Source organism: Mirounga leonina, unplaced genomic scaffold (assembly GCF_011800145.1).
Source record: "Mirounga leonina isolate KUSES-001 unplaced genomic scaffold, KU_Mleo_1.0 Mir_204, whole genome shotgun sequence".
Classification (NCBI taxonomy): Eukaryota; Metazoa; Chordata; class Mammalia; order Carnivora; family Phocidae; genus Mirounga; species Mirounga leonina.
Window position 1 is genome coordinate 2,691,741 of NW_023270513.1, and position 23,754 is coordinate 2,715,494.

The following is a 23,754-nucleotide window of genomic DNA, read 5'->3' on the forward strand; positions in this document are numbered from 1 at the left end:
GTGAGGTTGAGTATCAGTATTTGTTGGTGTTACATATTTTTTCTGAAAACTATTTACATCCTTTATTCATTTATCAGGTTATTCATCTTACTGATTTCTAAGAGCTCTTTGTATACAAAGAAAATTATATAATTTATACTAAAGCTTTTTTAAGTAATCCCTAAGCCCAATGTGGGGCTCGAAATCACAAGCCCAAGATCGGCTCACATGCTCTACCAACGAGCCAGCCAAGCGCCCCCCAAAATTTGCTTCACATACACGTGTGTGCTCTGAGTTGGTGGCCCTTCAAATCTTTAACTCTAGCCTGGACTTCTAGCCTAGCTTCAAGTTCGTTGTTGATTACGTATCTTTACCTGTATGAAGCTAAATTCATGAATGTTTATCAATTAGCATATCTGGATCTGAATTCGTCTTTCCCCCCAATATGCTACTCCTCTTTTGCCATCTTGGCTACTAATCTGATCATCCAATCAGAAATTTCATGATCTAAGCCATCCACTTCTTTCTTACCTCCTACGTCCAACTGACCAAGAACCCTGAAATATTTTACCCAAATGACCACAATGTCCTCCTAACTAATTACTACTAGCAATGTCACAATGGTTAAATGGTGACTATTATCTCACTGCTCTAGCTTCCCCCAGCCTTTTCTGAAGCACCCTACTTCCTGCCAGGCTAACAAATCCAACCATCTTCCTTCCTTAGAATCCTTCACTACCTGCCCACCCCCAAACACACGTGCAAGTGCCACTTATAAAGATAACATCTGAATTCCTTGGTAGGATATACAAAGCCATTCGTGTGGTTCGTATGGTCTCTGTTGTATTTCACAACCCCACATAGGCTACCCTCCAGCCACACTAAACTACAGACCATACCTCCAAATACAATATGGTTTTTCACACTCCGTGGCTTTGTGCACACTATTCACTGACAAACAAACCCTCCCCTCAGTCCACGTCAGGAACACCTATTCAAGACTCGGGTCAAGCTTGTCCTTCTTTGTGTTTCTGTGGCAATCAGCACTTACCCCTGCCCTGGTATTAAGTCACATTATTTCATGTGTACCTGCTTGTCTCCCCCTCTAGATTGTGAGTTCCTTGAGGGCAGGGACTAGAGGTTTTATTCATATTTGTATCCCTAGGGCCCGGCATGGGACCTAGCATTTTAATTTTAATAGGAGCTCCGCATAGGTGTGTTGAAAAAATGGACGAATGAACAGTTCTTGGTCTGAGCCAAGCTTTGAGCTCTGTTGCCTTACTACTTCTACAACCATCAGTATCTATATGTACTATATAGTCCTTTACCAAACCCCACTATCATCCACCCCTCCTTCCAGCCGTGCCAAATACCCTAGCCAAAACCTCTGTTACCCAGGCAGTCACAAGAGTCTGGGTCTAGTCCAACTAGAAGGGGTGGAACACAAGACAATGGTCTCAGTGTAGGTCCTGACCAATGCCAGTGTTGAGATCAGAGTCCACCCCCAAATCCCAAAGACAAGTATTGCTGTCCTACTTATTCAGAAGCTAACCTTTAGTATAGCAAGAGGGAAACCTATCTCAAGATCATTCCTTTCAGTGTGACTAGACTTAACAAGCAGCCACGCCACACTCCTCAAACCCTGAGCCAACAAGGAACACACACAGGCACAAAAGAGACTTTTGCGGCGACAGGAGCAAACACAAGACACGTATCTGAAGCTCTCCACACTGCAAGTCAGGCCCCACATCATCTCTAGCAAGCAAAGAACAAGACATGGTTTCTTTTTCTAGTGTCTTTTTAATAATAATTTTGTAAAAGCCAGTAAGCAGCTACAGACAAATTGAAAAGGAGACCACCAAAAATAAAAAATAAAAAGATGAGAAACAGCAAAGACACATCCTTCACTCCACAATAAATACAGAGCTCTATTAGTGGTCGCCCACCCACATCCCGTGGGAGCCCTGGCTTCCCAGTGTGCTCATGGGTACTCTCCATTATTGTGCAGGGGGACCAGACAGCATTCAGTTGTGATGATGTCAAATCGAATGTGTACAGGCACTGCTGAGATCAAGGTCTACAGTTTTGGCCCTAGACTTGAGTGGGGCTTGGTCATTCTTAACCTCTTCCAGGCTGTGCTGGATCCCATAGCCGAAGTAGATAGCAAACCCTAGTGGGGAAAGGTAGCTGTGAGGTAGGGAATAGTGACCTATAAAGGCTTCTTAGGTCTCCCTACATGAGACCAAGAGGAAAAAGAACTGGGGTAGGACACCTGAGAGGACTACTCTTCCCAAGTGGATACCTACCAATCAGCATCCAGACCCCAAATCGGGCCCAGGTGCCCGCTGTCATCTGCATCATAAGGTAAACATTCACAAAGATGCTCATTAGTGGGAGGAGAGGCAAAGCAGGTACCTGGGAACAAAGCAAAACCTTCTTTGTATATACCATGAGGTGACCTAGAAAGAGATCCCTAACCTACTGAGGCCAGGAAAGGAGGGGTCCAACTCCTACTCATCTTGTATATTTCAATGCCCACACATTTAATGTGCCTCATACAGGACAGGACTCCAAGGATACACAGTTGGGGGAAACAGAACTGGAAAGGAACTATGGAGGGTGAGAGAAGTCTTTGGCCTAGGTATCTCCTGTATCTTTCCCTCCTTGTCCAATTAAAGAATATTTATGAATCTTATTAGACCACAAGGCATCTGGAGCCCATTCTTCTGAGATGGGTGGGTAGGTGGAAAGAAAGAGGTCATTTACCTTAAAGTGCAGGGGAGTGGAACTCTGTGGCTGTCTCCAGATGACCCCAGTGATCCCAGTAATGAGCATCAGGAGCAGCACAACCACTGCAGTCCACACTGGGTCTCCGGAAAGCAGGGGGACGGGCCACTGGGCCAACACCAGGCAAAGAAGAGTGAGCAGCAGAGCTTCAAGGGTCAAGTTGAGAAACATCAAAACCAACTCTTGAGACCAGCATGTGAAGACACCAGGCACCCCATTCAAGGAAGGTCATGCTCTCTCTAGTTCATCCTCAGCCACCAAATGCCACACACACACACACACACACACACACACACACACACACACACACCGGTCATGCTGACCTCAAAACCACCACCCTAGAGAAAAATTCCATTGCTCACCAACCAACGAGGAACACACATAGACAACTTGGCCAGACAGTGGAGTGGGGACAGAGTTGAGTGGACAGAATAGTCCCTGTAGGGTCAGTTTCTCTGCTTTGGCGATCTTCTCCTCCTGCAGCTCTACCTCATCCTCCTCATTCTTCAGCTCAGGCTGATACCTGAGGCAAGAGTAAGAAGGCAGTGATTAACAACAACCCTTAACCACTTCAGCATCTTCTCCCAAGCAGCTTAACCTCCCCACGAGCTTTTTTCGGGGTGGTGGGCTGTCCATGTTCCTCCAGGAGAGTCAGGATTAAGGCAGGCGGAGGAAGAAGGGAGAAGAGATCCCCGTCCTTCCTCACCCAAGAACAAAACCTCCCCCCCCAATCCTAGTTTACCAAGGGAGTCTCACCTGAGGATGAGAACACAAATAGCCACCAGAGAGTAAGCAAGCAGGGTCCCAATTGACATGAGGTCCACAAGATCAGTGAGTTCAAAGAGAAATGCCATGAATGCTGAAATTGAGGGCAGAAAACAAGAAATGAGGGAAGGGAAGAGTAAATTTAAGGGAATTGGTGAAACAACTTGGGGAAGGGCAAAGACGGGGGGGGGGTTGTTGTTGTTGTTGTTGTTTTTACCTGCAATAATGCCAGAGACCACAGTGGCCACGATGGGGGTGTGTGTGCCCGTGTGGACCCTGGCAAGGACACGGAACAGGAGGCCGTCCTCTGCCATCGCATAGATCACCCGAGGCATGGGGAACATAGAGCCCAAGAGGCTGGAGAGAGGAATGGCCGAGCGGCATGAGTTCACTGCAGTCTCTGTTCCCACACAGCCTTCTCCTCACAGCCCTTTTAAGGGGGTATTCGCCAAGCACTGAACGCTAAAGCCAAAGACCCCGACGGCAGAGGAGAACAAACGTTCGGCCACTGACCTGGTAGAAAGCGCACAGAGGGATCCAACAGCCACAACATAGCGGGCAGGAGCCCATCCAGTATAGAGAAATGCCTCAGGCAGGGGACTCTCGGGTTGAAGCTGGTAGTAAGGCATCATAAGCGTAAGTGCCGAAGAGACACCAAAATATGCCAAAAAGCAGACGAACAGTGAAATCACAATGCCCACAGGGATGGAACGCTGGGGATTCTGGGCTTCCTCACCTGCAGGAAGGCGCACAAGTTTCTGATCAGGGAAGCAGGCCCGCTCCTCTACTCCCCCCCACCCCCCGCCAATGTGCATGCCACCTGAGCATACACTGTACCCCAGCGCCCCCACCCCCAGAACCAGAGTGACTGTGTTACCAGTGGTAGCAATACAGTCGAAACCAACAAATGCATAGAAACAGGTAGCTGCTCCACGGAGAACCCCCTCGAAGCCGAAAGGCACAAATCCTCCAGAGCCCAGAGGGCCCAAGCTAAAGTGGAAGAAAAGGGATGGAAAAGGTGTGTTCAGCCACCTCTGGGCCTTTTCTCTAACGCCAAACCACTCAGCCGGGTCTTTGAGGCCTCAACTCCCATTCCTCCTCCCCAACCCAATCCTGAAGCCCTTAGCATGGATCCCCCTTGGCTCCCCATCATGCTCCCAGCTCTGCAGCTCCTGAGAGTGAATCTCCTGACCTGTCGGTGTCATTGAGTCCAGCCATGGTCAGTTTGTAGTCCTCTTCTGTGAGTTTCCAATTGTGCAGGTCCCCCTTAATGAAGCCAGAGATGATGACAAAACCGAGAACCAAAAGGTTCACCACTGTGAACACTTTGGTAACCAGGGCTGACTCACTAGCCCCCAGAGCCAGCAATCCTGTGGGAAAGAAGCAGTCAGGACTCAGAAAAGTCCTCAGTCCTCGCTTTGTTTCCCGCCTCTGCGCACACCTTTCCTGCCCAGCTTCTCTTCTTTCTCACCATTATCACCTCCCCTCTCAGGCTTGGTCCCTCCTAGCCCTGCCCCCATCAGTTAGCCCTGTGTCTTCCCTCACCGGTGAGCAACAACACAAGGCCCAGAGCAAAGAAGTCTGGATATTCTGCAAGGACATGGGGAACATGCAGTGAGATGCTCCCCTGCAGGGTCTGTGAGATGCGGTTCCCAATCAGGTTGTCAAACGCCGAGCTCCAGGCCCGGGCTACACTAGCTGTACCTGGGGGAGCAGAGGGAGAAACACGGGGTCAAGTTTCCTTCTCCCCTTCTCCCCTCCTCCCTCCTCCCTCCTCCCTCCCCGGACACCAGTCACACAAATAATCCCTGCTGTTTTCACCTATTCTTACTTTTTTTTTTTTTAAGTAGGCTCTACACCCAACCTGGGGCTTGAACTCACAACCCAAAGAGCAGGAGTCAGCATGCTCCACCAACTGAGCCAGCCAGGTGGCCCTAGTCTTACTTTTTAAAAACCAAAACGAATCCATTTAGGACCCCAGGACAGAGATAAGTAGAAAACGAACAATTTCTCCACACCTTCAACCCTCCCAGCCAGCCCCCCAACACACACACATTTAGGGGTACTGAAGTCTTGTGAATGTTAAAGAATTTATCGCTTCACCATCGCGCCCAGACTTTCGGACTCAAAGCCCCTTCATTGGCTGCGCACAGTTCCCTCCCTGCCCCAACATCTCACCTATAACATAGGAGAGGATGAGGTTCCAGCCAGTGGTGAAGGCCCAGAGCTCACCCACTGTGACATAGCTGTAGAGATACGCAGACCCAGAACGGGGAACTCGGGCACCAAACTCCGCATAGCACAGTCCAGCCAACACAGAAGATAGAGCGGCCACCAAAAAGCAGATCACAATGGATGGTCCTGCTTTATCTTTGGCCACCTCACCAGCCAGGACATACACACCTGCACCCAAGGTGCTGCCCACACCCAGGGCCACTAAATCCAGGGTGCTCAGGCATCTGGCAAGGCGACTGTCTGCCATGCCTGGCTCCAGCGCACGTCTGCGTACCAGCTTTTGACCAAATCTGCGAAGTGCCCGCCACAGCATTCTAGCTGGAATTGCAGAGGATTCAAAGATCTGGTGAAAAACAAGACAAAAAGCCCTTCAATAGGGCTCATTATCCCTAAGCTATAAGAGTGCATGACAATACCCACCCCACCAAGCAAAGGAGCAATGGGGGGAGGGGGAGGATATTGAAGGGACAAAGGCAAGTGTCTTCCTCTAACCTCAGTTTCTTCCTTAACAAGGAGGAGTAACAGTACCTCACCGGTTTGTAGAAGGACTAAATGCAGAAAAGACATGTGAAAGCCCCTATGGTACAGTAGCCGGGCACCCCAGGAGCGCTCAGTCAGCATCAGTCTCTCTCTCTCTCTGACGGGGAAACTAGGGTTTATCCTAGACCCCAACCCAGGAACCGTGGAACCTAATCTGGGTCCGTTCCCCGGCCTGTAGCTCCTTGGGAATTAAACAGAACTCACCCCAGGAGCGGCCCGCAACTCTGGGCAGACGCCCCTTCTCGCATCCACTACCCATGTTCCTTTTCAGCGCTTGCCCGAAGGGCTACTTCATAGGCAAGGTTACTAGATTGCCCGGAGGGAGGGGCGGGGGGGGAAACCGACCTCCCCCTGCAGATCAAAAGTGAGCACCGACTCAATTCCCTCCCTACTCACCCAGCCCACACCGCGTCAATGGTGCTACTGTCGCCCAGGGGAGTAAGCGAATGTTCTCCCACTTCCTCCCGCCCTGCTAGGCTGACCCGCAAGAATCAACAGTGGGGCGGGGCTTCGACATCTAAAGATTTGGAGATGCACCCCGAGAGGGGCCCCAGGGCAGCCCGAAATTGCTTGCAACAGAGAGGGGTTCCACCCTATGCCCCCCAACTCGGCTCCCGGATTCATCTAGAAACGGTCCGGGGCTGAGGTGGAGACGGGAGCCTTGGCTCCTGGGGCCGGGGTCTCGCCCAGCAACAGGTCACGGCCGCGTTGATGCAACTGCACGCTCTGGTTGCCAGAGAATCCTAGGTATGCCCAGACCCTCGCCGTCCCCTTCCGACACACGTGTCGGCCCCCAAGGCTTACCGGAGAGCTGTTGCAAGCCCAGGGAGAGGAGAGTCTCAGATTGGGTTGGGTGAGGCTGAGTTGAGCCGAGTTGGGTTGGGGCTACCCACTTCGCTGCTCAGGCTTCAAAGCTGCGGCTTGGGGTCGTTGCGCGCCAAGCGCCCCCTTATATATACGGGGAGGCGGAGTCGGTAACGTCATGGAATCCCACCCCCAATCCTCCCTACACCACCTAGACACACAGACACACGCACTCTCTCTCTGTCTCTCTCTCTCTCATTCACTCATTCCTCGGCTTTGCAAAAAAGATTGCGTGCAGCCTGAGATTGCTTCCCACTTGCAACAGCCAGCCCGGCGTGGCAAGGAGCAAGAATCTAGCAGGGAAGGTGGGGAGAGGATGCCCTTTTCCCATTCTCCGAGCTTATAGTCAGAGCCGGACAATGAGAGGCTTCTTGGCCGGAGACCCCATGGGATTTTCTACCTTTGTGCCTTAATGGTCAGAATCTGTGATTGGCAGCAGTGGGGGAGGGGAGCGAAGTGGAGGAGGAAACGGCACAGGAAGTCTCCAACTCACTCTCCCTCAGTCTTCCTTAGCTTGCTTTTCTGCACGAGGTTCCCGAACCCCTGAAATCTTTCCCAAGGACCATACCGGATTATGGACAGCCATCTGACTCCAGTCCCTCGGCTCTCACCCTCAACTGTGGGTATTTCAGTTGCAGTCAGCAAGAGAATGGAAGATGATTTCAGCCACCACAGATAATTAATCCCATCTAGATTTTTAGGCCCCAGTCTCTCCGTAGTATATTTCTAGTTAAACTATTAAATATGAAACTGTAACGATAACTGAATTCTTGGAGGAGGCGGTGTGTTTAATTCCGTTTTCCTGATGAGTAAGTTGAGGCTGGGAGGCATGACTTGCCTGATACCACAACATAATCATTTGTTGACCATCTTACTGATAAACCTGCCCTATTGGACTTCAATGCCCGCCTCCTATAGGTACCATGCCTCATTTAAATGCACAAGGAGAGGGGCGCCTGGGTGGCTCAGTCAGTTAAGCCCCAGACTCTGCTTTCCGCTCTGGTCCTGATCTTGGGGTCCTGGGATTGAGCCCCACGCGGGGCTTTGTGCTCAGCGTGGAGTTTGCTTGTCCCTCTCCCTCTGCTCCTCCCCCCTCTCAATCTCCCTCAAATAAATAAGTAAATAAATAAATAAAATCTAATAAATAAATGCACAAGAAGAGGAGGCGTGACAGCAAGCAAAACCAAACAGGGAGAAGCACCAGCACTGGGATCCGCCCTTTTAGGCTAGGAGTTTCTGGGAAACAGAAAAGGAGCTAAAGAATCCAAGAATGGTCACGCTGGGTGTCAAACCCATAATCCCATCAACCCAATCAGTTCTTCTTTTTTTTTTTTTTAACATATTTTATTTATTTATTTGAGAGAGAGAGAGATGGCGAGAGAAAGCACGAGCAGGGGGAAGGGGCCAAGGGAGAAGCAGACTCCCCGCTGAGCGGGGAGCTCTAAGTGGGGCTGGATCCCACAACACTGGGACCATTACTTGAGCCGAAGGCAGCTGCTTAAACAACTGAGCCACCCAGGCACCCCCAACCCAATCAGTTCGTAATCATAATGGAGCAACAGGGTTGTGAAGGTGTGTTTCTCCTCCATCAAGACATCTAAGGTGGGGCGCCTGGGTGGATCAGTTGGTTAAGCGGCTGCCTTCGGCTCAGGTCGTGGTCCCAGAGTCCCGGGATCGAGTCCCACGTCAGGCTCCCTGCTCAGCAGGGAGTCTGCTTCTCCCTCTGACCCTCCCCCCTCTCATGCTCTCTGTCTCTCATTCTCTCTCTCGCAAATAAGTGAAATCTTAAAAAAAAAAAAAATTAAAAAAAAAAAAAGACATCTAAGGTATTAAAAATGGACCCGAGGGCGTATTAAAGGGCATATATTACCCAAAGGTGTAAGGTATTAAAAATGGATCCCAGAGTCCCAGGATCAAGCCCACATGAGATTCCCTCCTCAGCGGGGAGTCTGCTTCTCCCTCTGACCCTCCCCCTCTCATGCTCTCTCTCTCACTCCCTCTCTCAAATAAAATCTAAAAAAAAGAACCAAAGTTTAAAATAAATAAATAAATAAATAAATAAAAATGGACCCAAATCTCCTTGTTTCCTTTAAATCATCCATTATGAGTGTATCACCCATGAATCTGACTAAAATCTAAATCCTTTTAGAAGCAATTGGTGTTTCCTGTTAGCTACAACTCCATTTTAGAGTTCCATAAGTATTTACTGAGCACTGACTCTGTATAGCAGCTAGTATAGCAATGAAGAGATTACAAAGGAAACACAAAATAAAATCCTTGGCTTCCTAATCTTAAAAATCTAGTTAGGGAGTAGACGCCTGGCTGGCTTAGTCAGTAGAGCATGTGACTCTTGATTCCCGGGTTGTGAGTTTGAGGCCTACATTAGAGATTACTTTAAAGAATAAAATCTTAAAAAATATCTAGTTAGAGAAAGACAAAAACACACACAATTCAATTAAAACAGTAATACACTGGGACGCCTGGGTGGCTCAGTCGGTTGAGCGACTGACTGCCTCTTGATTTCAGCTCAGGTCATGATCTCAGGGTCCTAGGATCCAGCCCCCCGCATAGGGCTCCGTGGTCAGTGCAGAGTCTGCTTGTCCCTCTCCCTCCCCTTCTACTCCTCCCCCTCATCGCTCTCTCTTTAAAATAAATATATATTTTGGGGGGCGCCTGGGTGGCTCAGTTGTTAAGCATCTGCCTTCGGCTCAGGTCATATTCCCAGGGTCCTGGGGTCAAGCCCCGCATCGGGCTCCCCGCTCGGCAGATAGCCTGCTTCTCCCTCTCCAGCTCCCCCTGTTTGTGTTCCCTCTCTTGCTGTGTTTCTCTCTGTCAAATAAATAAATAAATAATCATAAAATAAAATAAATATATATTTTTTAAAACAGTATTACATAGTGTTTGGGAGTGCAGTCTTTGGAGTTAGACCTAGGTCAAATTCCCAGCTCATCCACTGTGGCTAATGAGTCACATTATCTAAAATCTCTGAGCCTCAGTTTCTGGATATAATATACACATTTCACAGGGTTGTCGTGATGCTTAGGTGAAATTATAAAGTCAGCTCTTCCTGCCTGGCACATGGGAAGTGTTCAATGAAAACTTGGCACATATTTATAATAATATATTAGTGTTTATGATAATCACTTGGTTGCTTACATTAGCTGCCTGATTCTATTACGAGATTGACAAACTGGTGTTTTAAATATTGAGGAACAGGCCATCAGTACAGACTGGAATATATAAAGAAGACCTCTTAGTTTGTAAGGGGTTAAGACGAGGTTGGCAGGGGGGGTGCCTGGGTGGCTCAGTTGGTTAAGTGTCTGCCTTTGGCTCAGGTCATGATGCTGGAGTCCCGGTATAGAGCCCCATGTCGTGCTCCCTGCTCAGTGGGGAGTCTGCTTCTCCCTCTCCCTCTGCCCCTCCCTCTGCTCCATTTCTCTCTCTCAAATAAATAAATAAAATCTTTTAAAAAAATAATAGGTTGGCAGGGAACTTAAGCTGAGCCACGAAGGATGAAGGGTGGATGAACTCTGGACCTACAAAGAGGCATGAAGTAGTCCGGGGCCCATGAAGAGACGAGCTTAGCCAAGTGTAATGTTAAGTAGCAGTGGAAGATAAGACTGGGTAATAGACTGCTCCCTCTTGGAGTAATGAGTGTCACAAATTTATTGCCCAGTAAGTAAATAGTAATTCTCATCTTTGGTCATAAACTCACACTGAAGTCGAACAGTGGACTAAATAGGTACTCAATTATTCAATAAAAATTTGGTCAATGACTTAGAAGCATCAGGAGGTGCCCTCCAATTCTAGCATTCTCAGATTTTGTGAACAACTATCCCCATTGACCTACCCATCCCTTTCACAAATTTGTAGAATTCAACCATATTTCCTTCCTCAGCTTTTATTTTTCCAGAAGTTCCATGGTGTCCTCAATCATTATGGACTTCCTCCAAGTTCAATATCTCTTTCTGTGGTACAATGGTCATGTGAAAAAAAACTTATTTTTTTTTAAAGTAAGCTCTACACCCAACATAGGACTTAAACTCACCATCCTGAGATCGAGAGTCATATGCTTCCCTGACTGAGCCAGCTGGATGCCCCCAAACACTAAAGTTATTATTTGTTTTCATTATAAAACAACTTAACATTAATGAAAACTGCGAAAAAGTCACCCATAGTTCCCAACAAGCCAACTATTTGTGTTTCTGCATGTTCTCTTATGGTCTTTGTCTGGTATTCAATTATCATACAATTTTGCATTCTCTTTTTTTCAGGATCAAATATTTTTTCAAATTAGTACTTCTGTTCAAAATTAGTGTTGTTGGTAGTTGCATAATATTACATAGTACTGGGGCACCTGGGTGGCACCTGGGTGGCTCAGTCGGTTGAGCATCCAACTCTTGGTTTTGGCTCAGGTCAAGATCTCAGGGTGGTAAGGGCAACCCTGTCGGGACCCCTCTCACTCTTGACAGCTTTTTCTGTATCTTCATTTAATAAACTTCTATCGCTTTACTCACTCAAAAAAAAAAAAAAGATCTCAGGGTGGTAAGATCAAGCCTGGCCTCAGGCTCTGTGTTCAGCAGGGAGCCTACCTGAGATTCTCTCTCCCCCTCTCCCTCTGCCCCTCCCACCCTTGCATGCGTGTGCACTCTCTCTCAAATAAATAAATAAATCTTTTAAAAAAAATTCCATAGCACTGATGGCAACATTATTTATTTAACCATTTAAACATTTATTCAGGTTGTTTCCAGTTTTCCTTTATTCTACGAAACACCTTCGTTAACACAATGACTCAAAAAAAAAAAAAAAACCAAAACCCACAATGTCTCTATTTACTAGAATTACTTTCTTAGGCTTCATTCCCAGGAGTGTGATTATTGAGTCAAAGATAATGAAGATATTTATAAACTCTGATACTTGTTACAGTGCTTCACTAAAGGAAATTTTTTTAAATCAATTTACAGTGCTATCTGTCATGTTAGAGTAAACCAGCTTTACCACAATTTCCACAGCATAGCTATCATTGTTTAAAGTTATTTGCTAATAAAATAAAAGTAGAAATTCATTGTTTATAATTAATAAACAGTTCAATAAATGTTCACAAAATGAACACACATATAACGGCTCCACATCAAGAAAAAAACATTATCAGTGCCGGAGAAATCCGCATCATGCATCCTTCCAATTACTACTCCCCCACTCCTAAAAAGAGTAACCTCTGTCCTGACTTCTAACAGCATAGACTTTTTTTTAACCTGTTTCTGCCCCTTATGTAAATGTAATCATACAGTATAAACTCTTTTGTTGAGATAAAATTCATATACCATAAAATTCACCTTTTTTTATTTTTTATTTTTTTTATTTTTTTATTTTTTTTTAAAGATTTTATTTATTTATTTGAGACAGAGAGAATGAGAGAGAGCATGAGAGGGAGGAGGGTCAGAGGGAGAAGCAGACTCCCTGCCGAGCAGGGAGCCGGATGCAGGACTCGATCCCGGGACTCCAGGATCATGACCTGAGCCGAAGGCAGTCGCTTAACCAATTGAGCCACCCAGGCGCCCCAAAAATTCACCTTTTTTTAAAAAAGATTTTATTTCTTTATTTGTCAGAGAGAGAGAGCACAAGCAGGGGGAGCAGCAGGGGCAGAGGGAGAAGCAGGCTCTCTGCTGAGCAAGGAGCCCGATGTGGGACTTGATCCCAGGATCTTGGGATCATGACCTGAGCCAGAGGCAGATGCTTAACCGACTGAGCCACCTAGGCGTCCCTAAAATTCACCCCTTTAAAGTATACAATTCAGGGGTGCCTGGGTGGCTCAGTCGGTTAAGCATCCGACTCTTGATTTTGGCTCAGGTCATGATCTCAGGGTCCTGAGACTGAGCCCTGAGTCACAATCCATGCTGGGCATGAAGCCTGCTTAAGATTCTCCCTCTCCCTTTGCCCCTCCCACCTCTAAAAAATAAAATAATAAAGTATACAATTCAGTAGTTTTTAGTATAATCAGAGTTGTGCATCTGTCATTACAATCAATTTTAGAACATTTTCATCATCCCACAAAAAAACCCTTTTCCTATTCCCAGTCATTCCCCATTTCCTACCAACCTACCAACCCCCTCACCCCATCCCTAGGCAACCATGATTCTACTTTCAGTCTCTATAATTTGCCCATTCTGGACATTTCACATAAATGGAATCATACAGTATGTGGTCTTTTGTGAACCAAATTCTTTCATTTACCATAATGTTTTAAAGGTTCATCCACGTTGTACCATATATAAATATTCCATTCTTTTTTATTGCCAATTAATGTTTCATTGTATGGAAATACCACATTTTATTTATCTATTCATTAACCAATAGATGTCTGGGTTGTTTCTATGTATTTTGGCTCTATGAATAATGCTGCTATGAACATCAGTGTACAAGTTTTTCTTTTTTTTAAGATTTTATCTATTTAGGGGCGCCTGGGTGGCTGAGTTGGTTAAGTGACTGCCTTCCGCTCAGGTCATGATCCTGGAGTCCCGGGATCGAGTCCCGCATCAGGCTCCCTGCTCAGCGGGAAGTCTGCTTCTCCCTCTGACCCTCCCCCCTCTCATGCTCTCTCTCTCTATCTCATTCTCTCTCTCAAATAAATAGATAAAATCTTTAAAAAAAAAAGATTTTATCTATTTATTTGACAGAGAGAGAGAGAGAGAGAAAGGAGGGCACAAGTGGGGGGGGGAGGCGGGCAGCAGGCAGAGGGAGAAGCAGTCTCCCCACTGAGCAAGGAGCCCAACACAGGACTTGATCCCAGGACCCTGGGATCATGACCTGAGCCAAAAGGAGACACTTAACTGAATGAGCCACCCATGCATCCCAGTGTACAAGTTTTTCTGTGGACATGTTTTAAATTCTTTAGAGTACATACCTAGGAGTGGAACTGCTGGATCATATGGTAACTCTATATTTAACATTTTGAGGAACTAATGGACCGTTTTCTACAAGGGCTATGCCACTTTACATTCCCACGAGCAGTGTATGAATGTTCTAATTACTCCACATTCTCACCAACACTTGTTATAAGCCATCTTTTTAAAAAAATTTTAAAGATTTTATTTATTTATTTGAGAGACACAGAGAGAGAGAACACACGAGGGGCAGAGGGACAAGCAGACATCCTGCTGAGTGGGGAGCTCGATTTGGGGCTCGATCCTAGGACCCTGAGATCATGACCTGAGCTGAAGTCAGACATCTAACCAACTGAGCCACCCAGGTGCCCCATAATATTTTTTTTTTAAGATTTGATTTATTCATTTGGGAGGGAGAGAGAGACAGAGAGACAGAGAGAGTACAAACAGGGGGAGAGCAGAGGGAGAGGGAGAAGCAGACTCCAGTTGAGCAGGGAGCCTGATGTGGGGCTCGATCCCAGGACCTGGAGATCATGACCCAAGCCAAAAGCAGGCACTTAACCATCTGAGCCACCAAGGTGCCCCAGCCATCTTTTTAATCAGAGCCAACCTAGTAAGTGTGAAGTGATATCTTATTGTGTTTTGATTTGCATTTCCCTAATGACTAATGATGTTGAGCATCTTCCCATGTGCTTATTGGCTATTTAGATAACTTATTTGGAGAAAAATCTATTCAAATACTTTGCCCAATTTTAATTGGGTTGTCTTTTTATTGTTAAGTTTTAAAGATTTTTTTATGTAGTCTAGACACTAGACCCTTATCAGATATAAGATGTGTAGGGCACCTGGCTGGCTCAGTGGGTGAAGCATGTGACACTAGGTCTCAGGGTTGCGAATTCAAGCCCCACGTTGGGCGTAGAGATTATTTAAAAATAAAATCTTAAAAAAAGATGATTTTTTTTTTAATTAAGCTCTACGTCCATCGTGGGGCTCAACTCATGATCCTGACATCAAGAGTAAAGTGCTCCACCAACTGAGCCAGCGAGACACTCCTTGCTAATATTTTTGCCCATTCCATGGGCTGTCTTTTCACTTTCTTTATAGTGTCTTTTGATGCACAAACATTTTTCATTTTTTAAAAATATTTTATTTATTTGCCAGAGAGAGAGCAAGAGAGAGAGCACAAGTTGGCAGAGCGGCAGGCAGAAGGAGAAGCAGGCTCTCCGCTGAGCAAGAAGCCCAACGTGGGGCTCGATCCCAGGACCCTGGGATCATGACCTGAGCCGAAGGCAGATGCTTAACTGACTGAGCCACCCAGGCGCCCCACGTTTTTCATTTTGATGAAGTTCAATTTATTTTTTCTTTGATCGTTTCTGCTTTGTCACATGTAAAAAAAGACAAACACTGCCTAATCATGCTTACAAAGATTTACACCTATGTTTCCTGATAAGAGTTTTATGGTTTTATTTCTTGTATTTAGGTCTTTGATCCATTTTGAGTTAATGTTTGTACAGGGTGTGAGGTATGGGTCCTAACCCATTCTTTTGCATGTGGATATCAAGTGTCCCAATACCATGTATTGAAAAGACTATTCTTTCCCCTACTGAATTGTCTTGCACCCTTGTCAAAAATCAATTGACCACAAATGTGAGGATTTACTTATGGACATTAAATTCTGTTCCAATGACATCTATGTCTGTATTTATGACAGTACCACACTGTCTTGGTTACTGTTAGCTTTGTAGTAAGTTCTGAAATGGGGAAATGTGAGTCCTTTAACTTTGTTCTTCTTTTTCAAGATTGTTTTAGCTTTTCTATGTCCCTTGAATTTCCATATGAAATTTAGGATCAGCTTGTTAGATTCTGCAAAGACAACTGGCATTTTGACGGGTATCGCCTTAAATCCATAGACCAATTTGAGGCATACTGCTATCTTAACAATATCAAATCTTCTGATCTGTAACCATGTGTTTCCATTTTTTAAGGTCTTCTTTAATTTCTGTCTATAGTATTTTGTAGTTTTTAGAGTGTAAGTTTTGTACTACTTTCTTTTTTTTTTTAAAGATTTTATTTATTTATTTGAGAGAGAGAGAATGAGAGACAGAGAGCATGAGAGGGAGGAGGGTCAGAGGGAGAAGCAGACTCCCTGCCGAGCAGGGAGCCCGATGCGGGACTTGATCCCGGGACTCCAGGATCATGACCTGAGCCGAAGGCAGTCGCTTAACCAACTGAGCCACCCAGGCGCCCCTGTACTACTTTTGATAAATTTATTCCTAAGCATATTATTCTTTTTGATGTTATTGCAAGTGTAATTCTTTTCTGAATTTCATTTTCAGTTTGTTCATTGCCCTTATAGAAATATAATTGAGGGATGCCTGGCTGGCTCAGTCAGTAGACTCTTGATCTCAGGGTAGTGAGTTCAAGCATAGAGATTACTTACAGCATAGAGATTGGGCATAGATATTACTTTGTTTTTTTAAAAAGATTTTATTTATCTATTTAACAGAGAGAGAGAGAGCACAAGCATGCGGAGCGGTAGGCAGAGGGAGAGGGACAAACAGGCTCCTCGATGAGCAAGGAGCCCGATGTGGGGCTCGATCCCAAGATCCTGGGATCATGACCTGAGCCAAAGGCAGACGCTCAACCAACTGAGCCACTCAGGTGTCCCTAGAGATTACTTTAAAAAAAGAAAGAAATGTAATTGATATTTCTATATTGATTTTGTATCCTGCAACCTTGTTGAACTTACTTGTTAGTTTCTAATAGTGTTTTAATGGATTCCTTAGGACTTTCTTTTTTTTAGTTTTTTTTTCGGGTAAAGTACACATACCTTTGCCACCTTAACCATTTTATTTATTTTAAGTAATCTCTACCCACAACTTTAAGTAATCTCTACCTCAAATGTGGGGCTCGAACTCACAACCCAGAGATCAAGAGTCACATGCTCCAGTGACTGAGCCAGCCAGATGCCCTTCCTTAGGATTTTCCATATAAAAGATCATGTCATTTGCAAAGAGATAATTTTACTTCTTCTCTTTCAATATGGATGCCTTTTACTTCTTTTCCTTGCCTAATTGCTCTAGCTCAAACTTCTAGTACAGTACAATGTTGAATAGAAATGGTGAGAGTAAACATCCTTGTCTTGTTCTTGATCATAGGGGGAAAGTATTCAGTTTTTCACTATTAAGTATGATGGTAGCTCTGTGGTTTTTGTAGACACCCTTTACCAGACTGAGGAAGTTCACTCAACATTAACTTTCTAAGATTCAGGGCACCTGGGTGGCTCAGTTGGTTAAGCGACTGCCTTTGGCTCAGGTCATGATCCTGGAGTCCCAGGATTGAGTCCCACATCAGGCTCCCTGGTCAGCGGAGGGTCTGCTTCTCCCTCTGACCCTCCCCCCTCTCATGCTCTCTCTCTTTCTCATTCTCTCTCTCTCAAATAAATAAATAAAATCTTTAAAAAAAACTTTCTGAGAGTCATCCATATTGTTGTGCATCACTGTCTATCATTAATTCTTAGCTGTATAGTATTTCTTTGTGGGAATATATCACAATTCATTCCTTCTACCTTGTTGATTGACTTTTTGTTAGCTTACAGTTTTTAGCTACTACAAATAATGCTCCTGTGAATTTAGTACATATTATTTGCTGAACACATGTGCACAATCCTGTTGGTATAGACCTAGCAGTGGACTTGCTGAGCCAGAGGAGGTGAATATATTCAATTTTTGAATTTTTATGATCAAAGTTGTCAATCTTGATTTTTTTTTTAAAGATTTTATTTATTTATTTGTCAGAGAGAGAGAAAGTGCACAAGCAGGGGGAGGGGCAGAGGGAGAAGCCACATCCTGCTGAGCAAGGAGCCGGATGAGGGACTTGATCCTGGGACCCTGGGATCATGACCTGGGCCGAAGGCAGACGCTTAACTGACTGAGCCACCCAGGCGTCCCTCAATCTTGATTTTGTAAGAATATTAATAGTACTGACTAATACACTGAATTTTAAAGGACTTCTTTTTTTTTTAAGATTTTATTTATTTATTTCACAGAGAGAGACACAGCGAGAGAGGGAACACAAGCAGGGGGAGTGGGAGAGGGAGAAGCAGGCTTCCCAATGTGCAGGGAGCCCGATGTGGGGCTCGATCCCAGGACCCTGGGATCATGACCTGAGCCGAAGGCAGATGCTTAACAACTGAGCCACCCAGGCGCCCTTTAAAGGATTTCATAGGTTCATAGAGATACTTTAAAAAGGCAGGGGTGGGGAGCTTTTCTTTGTAGAAGAATGCCAGCTAATAAATCTACAAGAAATGCTAGCATTATAAAATCACCATTTTTCACTGACCAAAGTTAAAAACTGATTCAGACCAGGATCATTAATAGATGATCCTTAAAAGTTGGGAAACGGTATTCACATGATCTCAAAGTACCACCCCACAGATTACATATTAATTACACAGAGAAAGGTACTGTATTCGTTTTTTATTTCTGCTGTAACAAATTACTACAAATTTAGTGGCTTAAAACAGCACAAATTTATTATTCCATACTATATCGGTCGGAAGTCTAGCACTGCACTGCATTTCTTTGCTCAAGGTCTCACAGGGATAAAATCAAAGTTTCTGCATTCTCTTTTAGATACTCTGGGGAAGAATCCACTTGCAAGCTCATTCAAGATGTTGGCAGAATTTAGTTCCATGCAGTTGTAAGACTGAAGTCCACATTCCCTTAACATGTGGTCTTCTCCGTCTCTAAGCCACAATGCATCAAATCCTTCTGCTTTGAATAAATAAATCTACTTTTAAGGGCTCATGTGATTACAATGGACCCACTGAGATAATCCAAGACAATCTCCCTATTTTTTTTAAAGATTTTATTTACTTCATTGACAGAGAGAGACACAGTGAGAGAGGGAACACAAGCAGGGGGAGTGGGAGAGGGAGAGGGAGAAGCAGGCTCCCCACCGAGAAGGGAGCCAGACGTGGGGCTCGATCCCAGGACCCTGGGATCATGACCTGAGCTGAAGGCAGACGCTTAACGACTAAGCCACCCAGGTGCCCCCAATCTCCCTATTTTAATAATTAGTAACCTTAATTATAACTGCAAAGTCCTTTTTGCCATGTAATGTAACACATTCCTTGGGAGAGAAGGTTGTGGGGGCCAAAATTCTTCCTACAACAGTACTTTACCGTGGAAGGATCTGGGGGGAACCACCTTAACCAAATGATCAAATTTAGCATCACAAATAGTGGAACAAACTGACATTATGCACCTCTAAGTGTGATGTAATGAGACGTATATATCATCCATGACATATTTTTGCCAAAACTTTTTAATCTGAATCTAGTCATGAGGATATAATCAGACAAATTCAGATTGTGAGATATTCTGCAAGACAAAAGACAACTAGCCAGAACTCTGCAAATGTCTTGAAGACAAAAGAAAAAAGCAAGGAGGCTTTTTAGATTAAATGAGACTAAAGAGGGGTACCTGGCTGGCTCAGTCAGAAGAGCATGCAACTCAAGATTTGTGCATCATTGTCTATCATTAATTCTTAGCTGTATAGTATTCCTTTGTGGGAATATATCACAATTCATTCCTCTTGGGGTGGAGAGTTCGAGCCTCATGTTGGGTACAGAGATTACTTAAAAAAATAATAAACTTTTAAAAAGGAGGAGACTAGGGGTGCCTGGATGGCTCAGTCACTAGAGAAAATGACTCCTAATCTCAGGGTTGTAAATTTGAGGCCCATGTTGGGTATAGAGATTACTTAAAAATCTTTTTTTTTTAAGATTTTATTTATTTATTAGAGAGAGAGAAAGCACAAGTAGGGGGAGCAGCAGACAGAGGGAGAGGGAGAAGCAGGCTCCCTGCCAAGTGGGGAGCCCGACTCGGGGCTTGATCCCAGGACCCCAGGATCATGACTTGAGCTGAAGGCAGACGCCTAACGACTGAGCCACCCAGGTCCCCAAAAAAAAAAAACTTAAAAAAAAAAAAAAAAAAAAAGGAAACTAGACTAGAGAAATAAGACATTATAAAATGCATTTTCCTGGGGCACTTGGCTGGCTCAGTTGTTAGAGCACATGACTCTTGATCTCAGGGTTGTAGGTTCAAGCCCCACATTGGGTGTAGAGATTTCTTTTTTTTTTTTTTTAAGATTTTATTTATTTATTTGACAGAGAGAGACATAGTGAGAGAGGGAACACAAGCAGGGGGAGTGGGAGAAGGAGAAGCAGGCTTCCCACGGAGCGGGGAGCCTGATGCGGGGCTCGATCTCAGGACCTGAGCCAAAGGCAGACGCTTAAGGACTGAGCCACCCAGGCGCCCCTCTTTTTTTTTTTTTTTTTAAAGATTCTATTTATTTGACAGAGAGAGACAGTGAGAGAGGGAACACAAGCAGGGGGAGTGGGAGAGGGAGAAGCAGGCTTCCCGCCGAGCAGGGAGCCCGATGCGGGGGCTCGATCCCAGGCTCCTGGGATCAAGTCCTGCATTGGGCTCCTTGCTCAACAGGGAGCCTGCTCCTCCCTCTGCCTGCCACTCCTCCTGCTTGTGCTCTCTAACAAATAAATAAATCAAATGTTTTTAAAAATTAAAAAAATAAAAATTGCAAAAGCAGGGGCATCTGGCTGGCTCAGTCGGTAGAACACGGGACTCTTGTTCTGGGGAGCCCCACATTGGGTTTAGAGATTACTTTTTTAAAAAATGAATTAAAAAATAAATATCGCAAAAAGCAAAACATGTTCATGAGAAAGAGAGAAAGTAAAATTCCCACTGCCACCCAGTGTGATAGCCCCACTGTTAACAGTTTCGTTTTCTTCCAGATTCTGTGCTTATACAAGAAAATATATGCATAATATAAACACATATATCCTTGAAAAATACAAACATGATTATAATATACATATTCTGCTCTTTACTTTTTTCTTAAAAATGTACTTTGGACTGCTTTCCAAAACAGTACTCATAGACCCCCCTACTCACTTTTTTAAATGGCTCTCTAGTGTTCCAGAGTTTGGAGGGCCCATAATTTATTTAACCACTCCCCTATTTATGCACATTTATGTAGTTTCTAAGTTTCCTTTCCCAGCGCAACATTTTAAATAATGGGCGCTTTACCATATTTTAACATTTGTTAAGGAAAGACTTTCTCCTTTCACAAAGTACTTCAAGCCGTTTATTTCTCAAAGTGAAGCAGTCATTTTAAGTCATTTCTGCCCTAATGCTTATTTTGAAAATGAGAATTTGTTCCAAAGCAATTGACATATCAGGCGAAGATTTGAGCAAAATGCGAATTTCGCCTTGGCTTACGTGCAATTTCGTCTATTGGCAACAGTAAATGAATGCAGCAAACTGCACCCAGATTAACCAAGCCATGCAGGAATACACATAATGAACACATGCATATATTTGCAGACATCTATGTCAGTTCACCACGTGCACTATGCGTCACACCCTTCCACATCTGGTGTTACAACTTTCTGTCAAATTTCAGATAACTCTTTTTCCACCATTTCATAGTAATTCATAAGCTAAAACCACTCAGTGCTCACTTCCGCGAGCACACTTTAGGTCTTTTTCAAGGTAAAATGCTATATTTATTATAATATTCATATGTTTCTTATAATTTAACATGTGTAAAACTGTGGTACCATTTTTTTAATTAACTTCCTATCATTTTTGTGTCACTGACATGGATTTTTAGTGTTGTGCCTCTAATCCCATTTTACTCATAGGCCATGTGGCTTTTATTGCACAATTTTGCATAGCATGGTGATTTTTAGAAATGCATATGTTGCTTATAGCAGAACTGACTGTATTGAGTTTCAAGAAAAATTTTGTTGAGGTTCTGAGTGGAATCACAATAAATTTGTACATTTATTTTAAGAGAACTAATATTCTTTTTAACTCTATGCCCAACATGGGGTTTGAACTCATGACCTTGAGATCAAGAGTTGCATGCTTTACTTCCTGAGCCAGCCAGATGCTCCTATAGAACTAATATTCTTATATTTAGTTTTTCTATCCAGAAACAAAAGATGTCTCTTTATTAAAGCCATATTATATTTCTCAGTTAAGCTTTGCAGTTTTTCTTAGGCCATACATATCTCTCATTGAATTTATTTAAAAATATTGTATACAGTTGTATTTATTACTATCATGCATTGTTTTTTCTAACTGGTTATTTATGGTGTACAAGATTGCTACTGATTTTTGTATATTTTTCTTACCTGGGGAATATTTAAGCATACAACCACATCATCTGCAAGTAATATTTTTGTCTCTTCTTTTCAAATGTTGATTCCTCTTATTTCTGTTTCAAATCTTAGGGCACTAGCCAGAACACCCAAGACAATATTAAATAATAATGGCAATAACAGGCATCCTTATTTGCAATTTAAAAGGGAGTAAGTATGGTGACTGTTAGTTTGAGATTCTCTCTACCACATTAAGAAAACATCCTTCAAAAAAAAAAAAAAAACAATAGGAAGGAAGAAAACATCCTTCTATTTCTATTTTTTAAATTATTTTATTACAAATAGATGTTTACAACATTGTTCCACATAAGATGCTTTCTTTCATTTTCAATCCTTTCTTTTGTTTGGCATTATGTTAGCCACGAGTGAACATCTCAGACCTCTAGACTTTTGCCCATGCTGTCTCTTATTTGAAATGCCCCTCCTTTCTTAGCTTAAAAATGCCTACTTATGTTTCAAGACTGTATTATGCAGGCCTTTTTTCTATTACAACAGACAAAAATCCTTCCTATGTTGTACACCTGAAATTAATTTAACCCTGTATGTTAAATATACTGGAATTGAAATTTAAAAATAAGACAGAAATCCAATTCAAAGCACTGTAAGCAAAAAAGAATATATTGGCTCATATAATTGGGAAGGGTAAGGAAATTGAGCCTCTTTTCTCCTTCTGCCTCCTCACTACTCCTCTCTGGGAAGAAAACTGATTAATAGGACTAATGACTTTAAGAGAAGGTACAGGGTATGTATGGTTCAGCTCTTCCTGCCCTCCCACTTTGGAGGTCATCCTGCCAGCAGAGAGGGTGCATTCTGATTTGCTCTCTGTGAAGGTGGCCTCGGTTGCCTGACTAGGTAAAGTCTCTCTCATTCAAGACAGAGAAGTGTTTAATAGGCCTACTTGGCCAAGATCCAAAGCCATGTTCACTCAATAGTTTTATCAGTAAGAATGTTAACATTTTGATCTCCATTTGTCTCCAGGAGCTTATTTCTCAATTGGCTAGAAACTATGAAGGGGAAAATGGGGGCGTTATATTCTGACTCCTTAAAACCTTAGCATCCACTGCAAAGTCCCATCTAACTATCACTTCCATGAAGCCATTCCTTCTACTCCTCAGGTAGTACAAAGAACAAATCTCTTGCTCTTCTGTTTATATATCTAACACAGCACTTCTTACATAAAAGGATAATCGTGTTCATATTTTTTGTTTCCCCCACTAGGCAGGCCTTCTCAAATGTAGAGATCATTTCGTTCCTAACCCCAGCACCTAGTATCTTGCTAAATTCCTAGCCTTTATGAGGAAAAACAGATATTTCCTTTTTAATCACCTTTGACATAAAAACTTCTCAAAGGGGCACCTGGGTGGCTCAGTCAGTTAAGCGTCTGCCTTCTGCTCAGGTCTTGATCCCAGGGTCCTGGGATCCAGTCCTGCATCATCATCATCATCATCA

General features: G+C 43.9%; 1 protein-coding gene across 1 annotated transcript in view; it reads right to left on the reverse strand.

Annotated features, from left to right (window-relative positions):
* Positions 1 to 1,811: 1,811 nt before the first annotated feature.
* SLC7A3 (solute carrier family 7 member 3) overlaps positions 1,812 to 23,754 on the reverse strand; it is a 33,911-nt gene continuing 11,968 nt past the window's right edge. The window contains exons 2-12 of the mRNA XM_035028705.1: positions 5,710 to 6,109; positions 5,077 to 5,235; positions 4,724 to 4,901; positions 4,409 to 4,521; positions 4,045 to 4,267; positions 3,749 to 3,888; positions 3,523 to 3,625; positions 3,129 to 3,289; positions 2,746 to 2,912; positions 2,286 to 2,394; positions 1,812 to 2,149 (exon numbers count right to left, since the gene is read on the reverse strand). Coding sequence (XP_034884596.1) covers positions 2,019 to 2,149; positions 2,286 to 2,394; positions 2,746 to 2,912; positions 3,129 to 3,289; positions 3,523 to 3,625; positions 3,749 to 3,888; positions 4,045 to 4,267; positions 4,409 to 4,521; positions 4,724 to 4,901; positions 5,077 to 5,235; positions 5,710 to 6,079 — 1,854 coding nt within the window. The 5' untranslated portion in view covers positions 6,080 to 6,109 and the 3' untranslated portion in view covers positions 1,812 to 2,018. The remainder of the gene's footprint in view (positions 2,150 to 2,285; positions 2,395 to 2,745; positions 2,913 to 3,128; positions 3,290 to 3,522; positions 3,626 to 3,748; positions 3,889 to 4,044; positions 4,268 to 4,408; positions 4,522 to 4,723; positions 4,902 to 5,076; positions 5,236 to 5,709; positions 6,110 to 23,754) is intronic.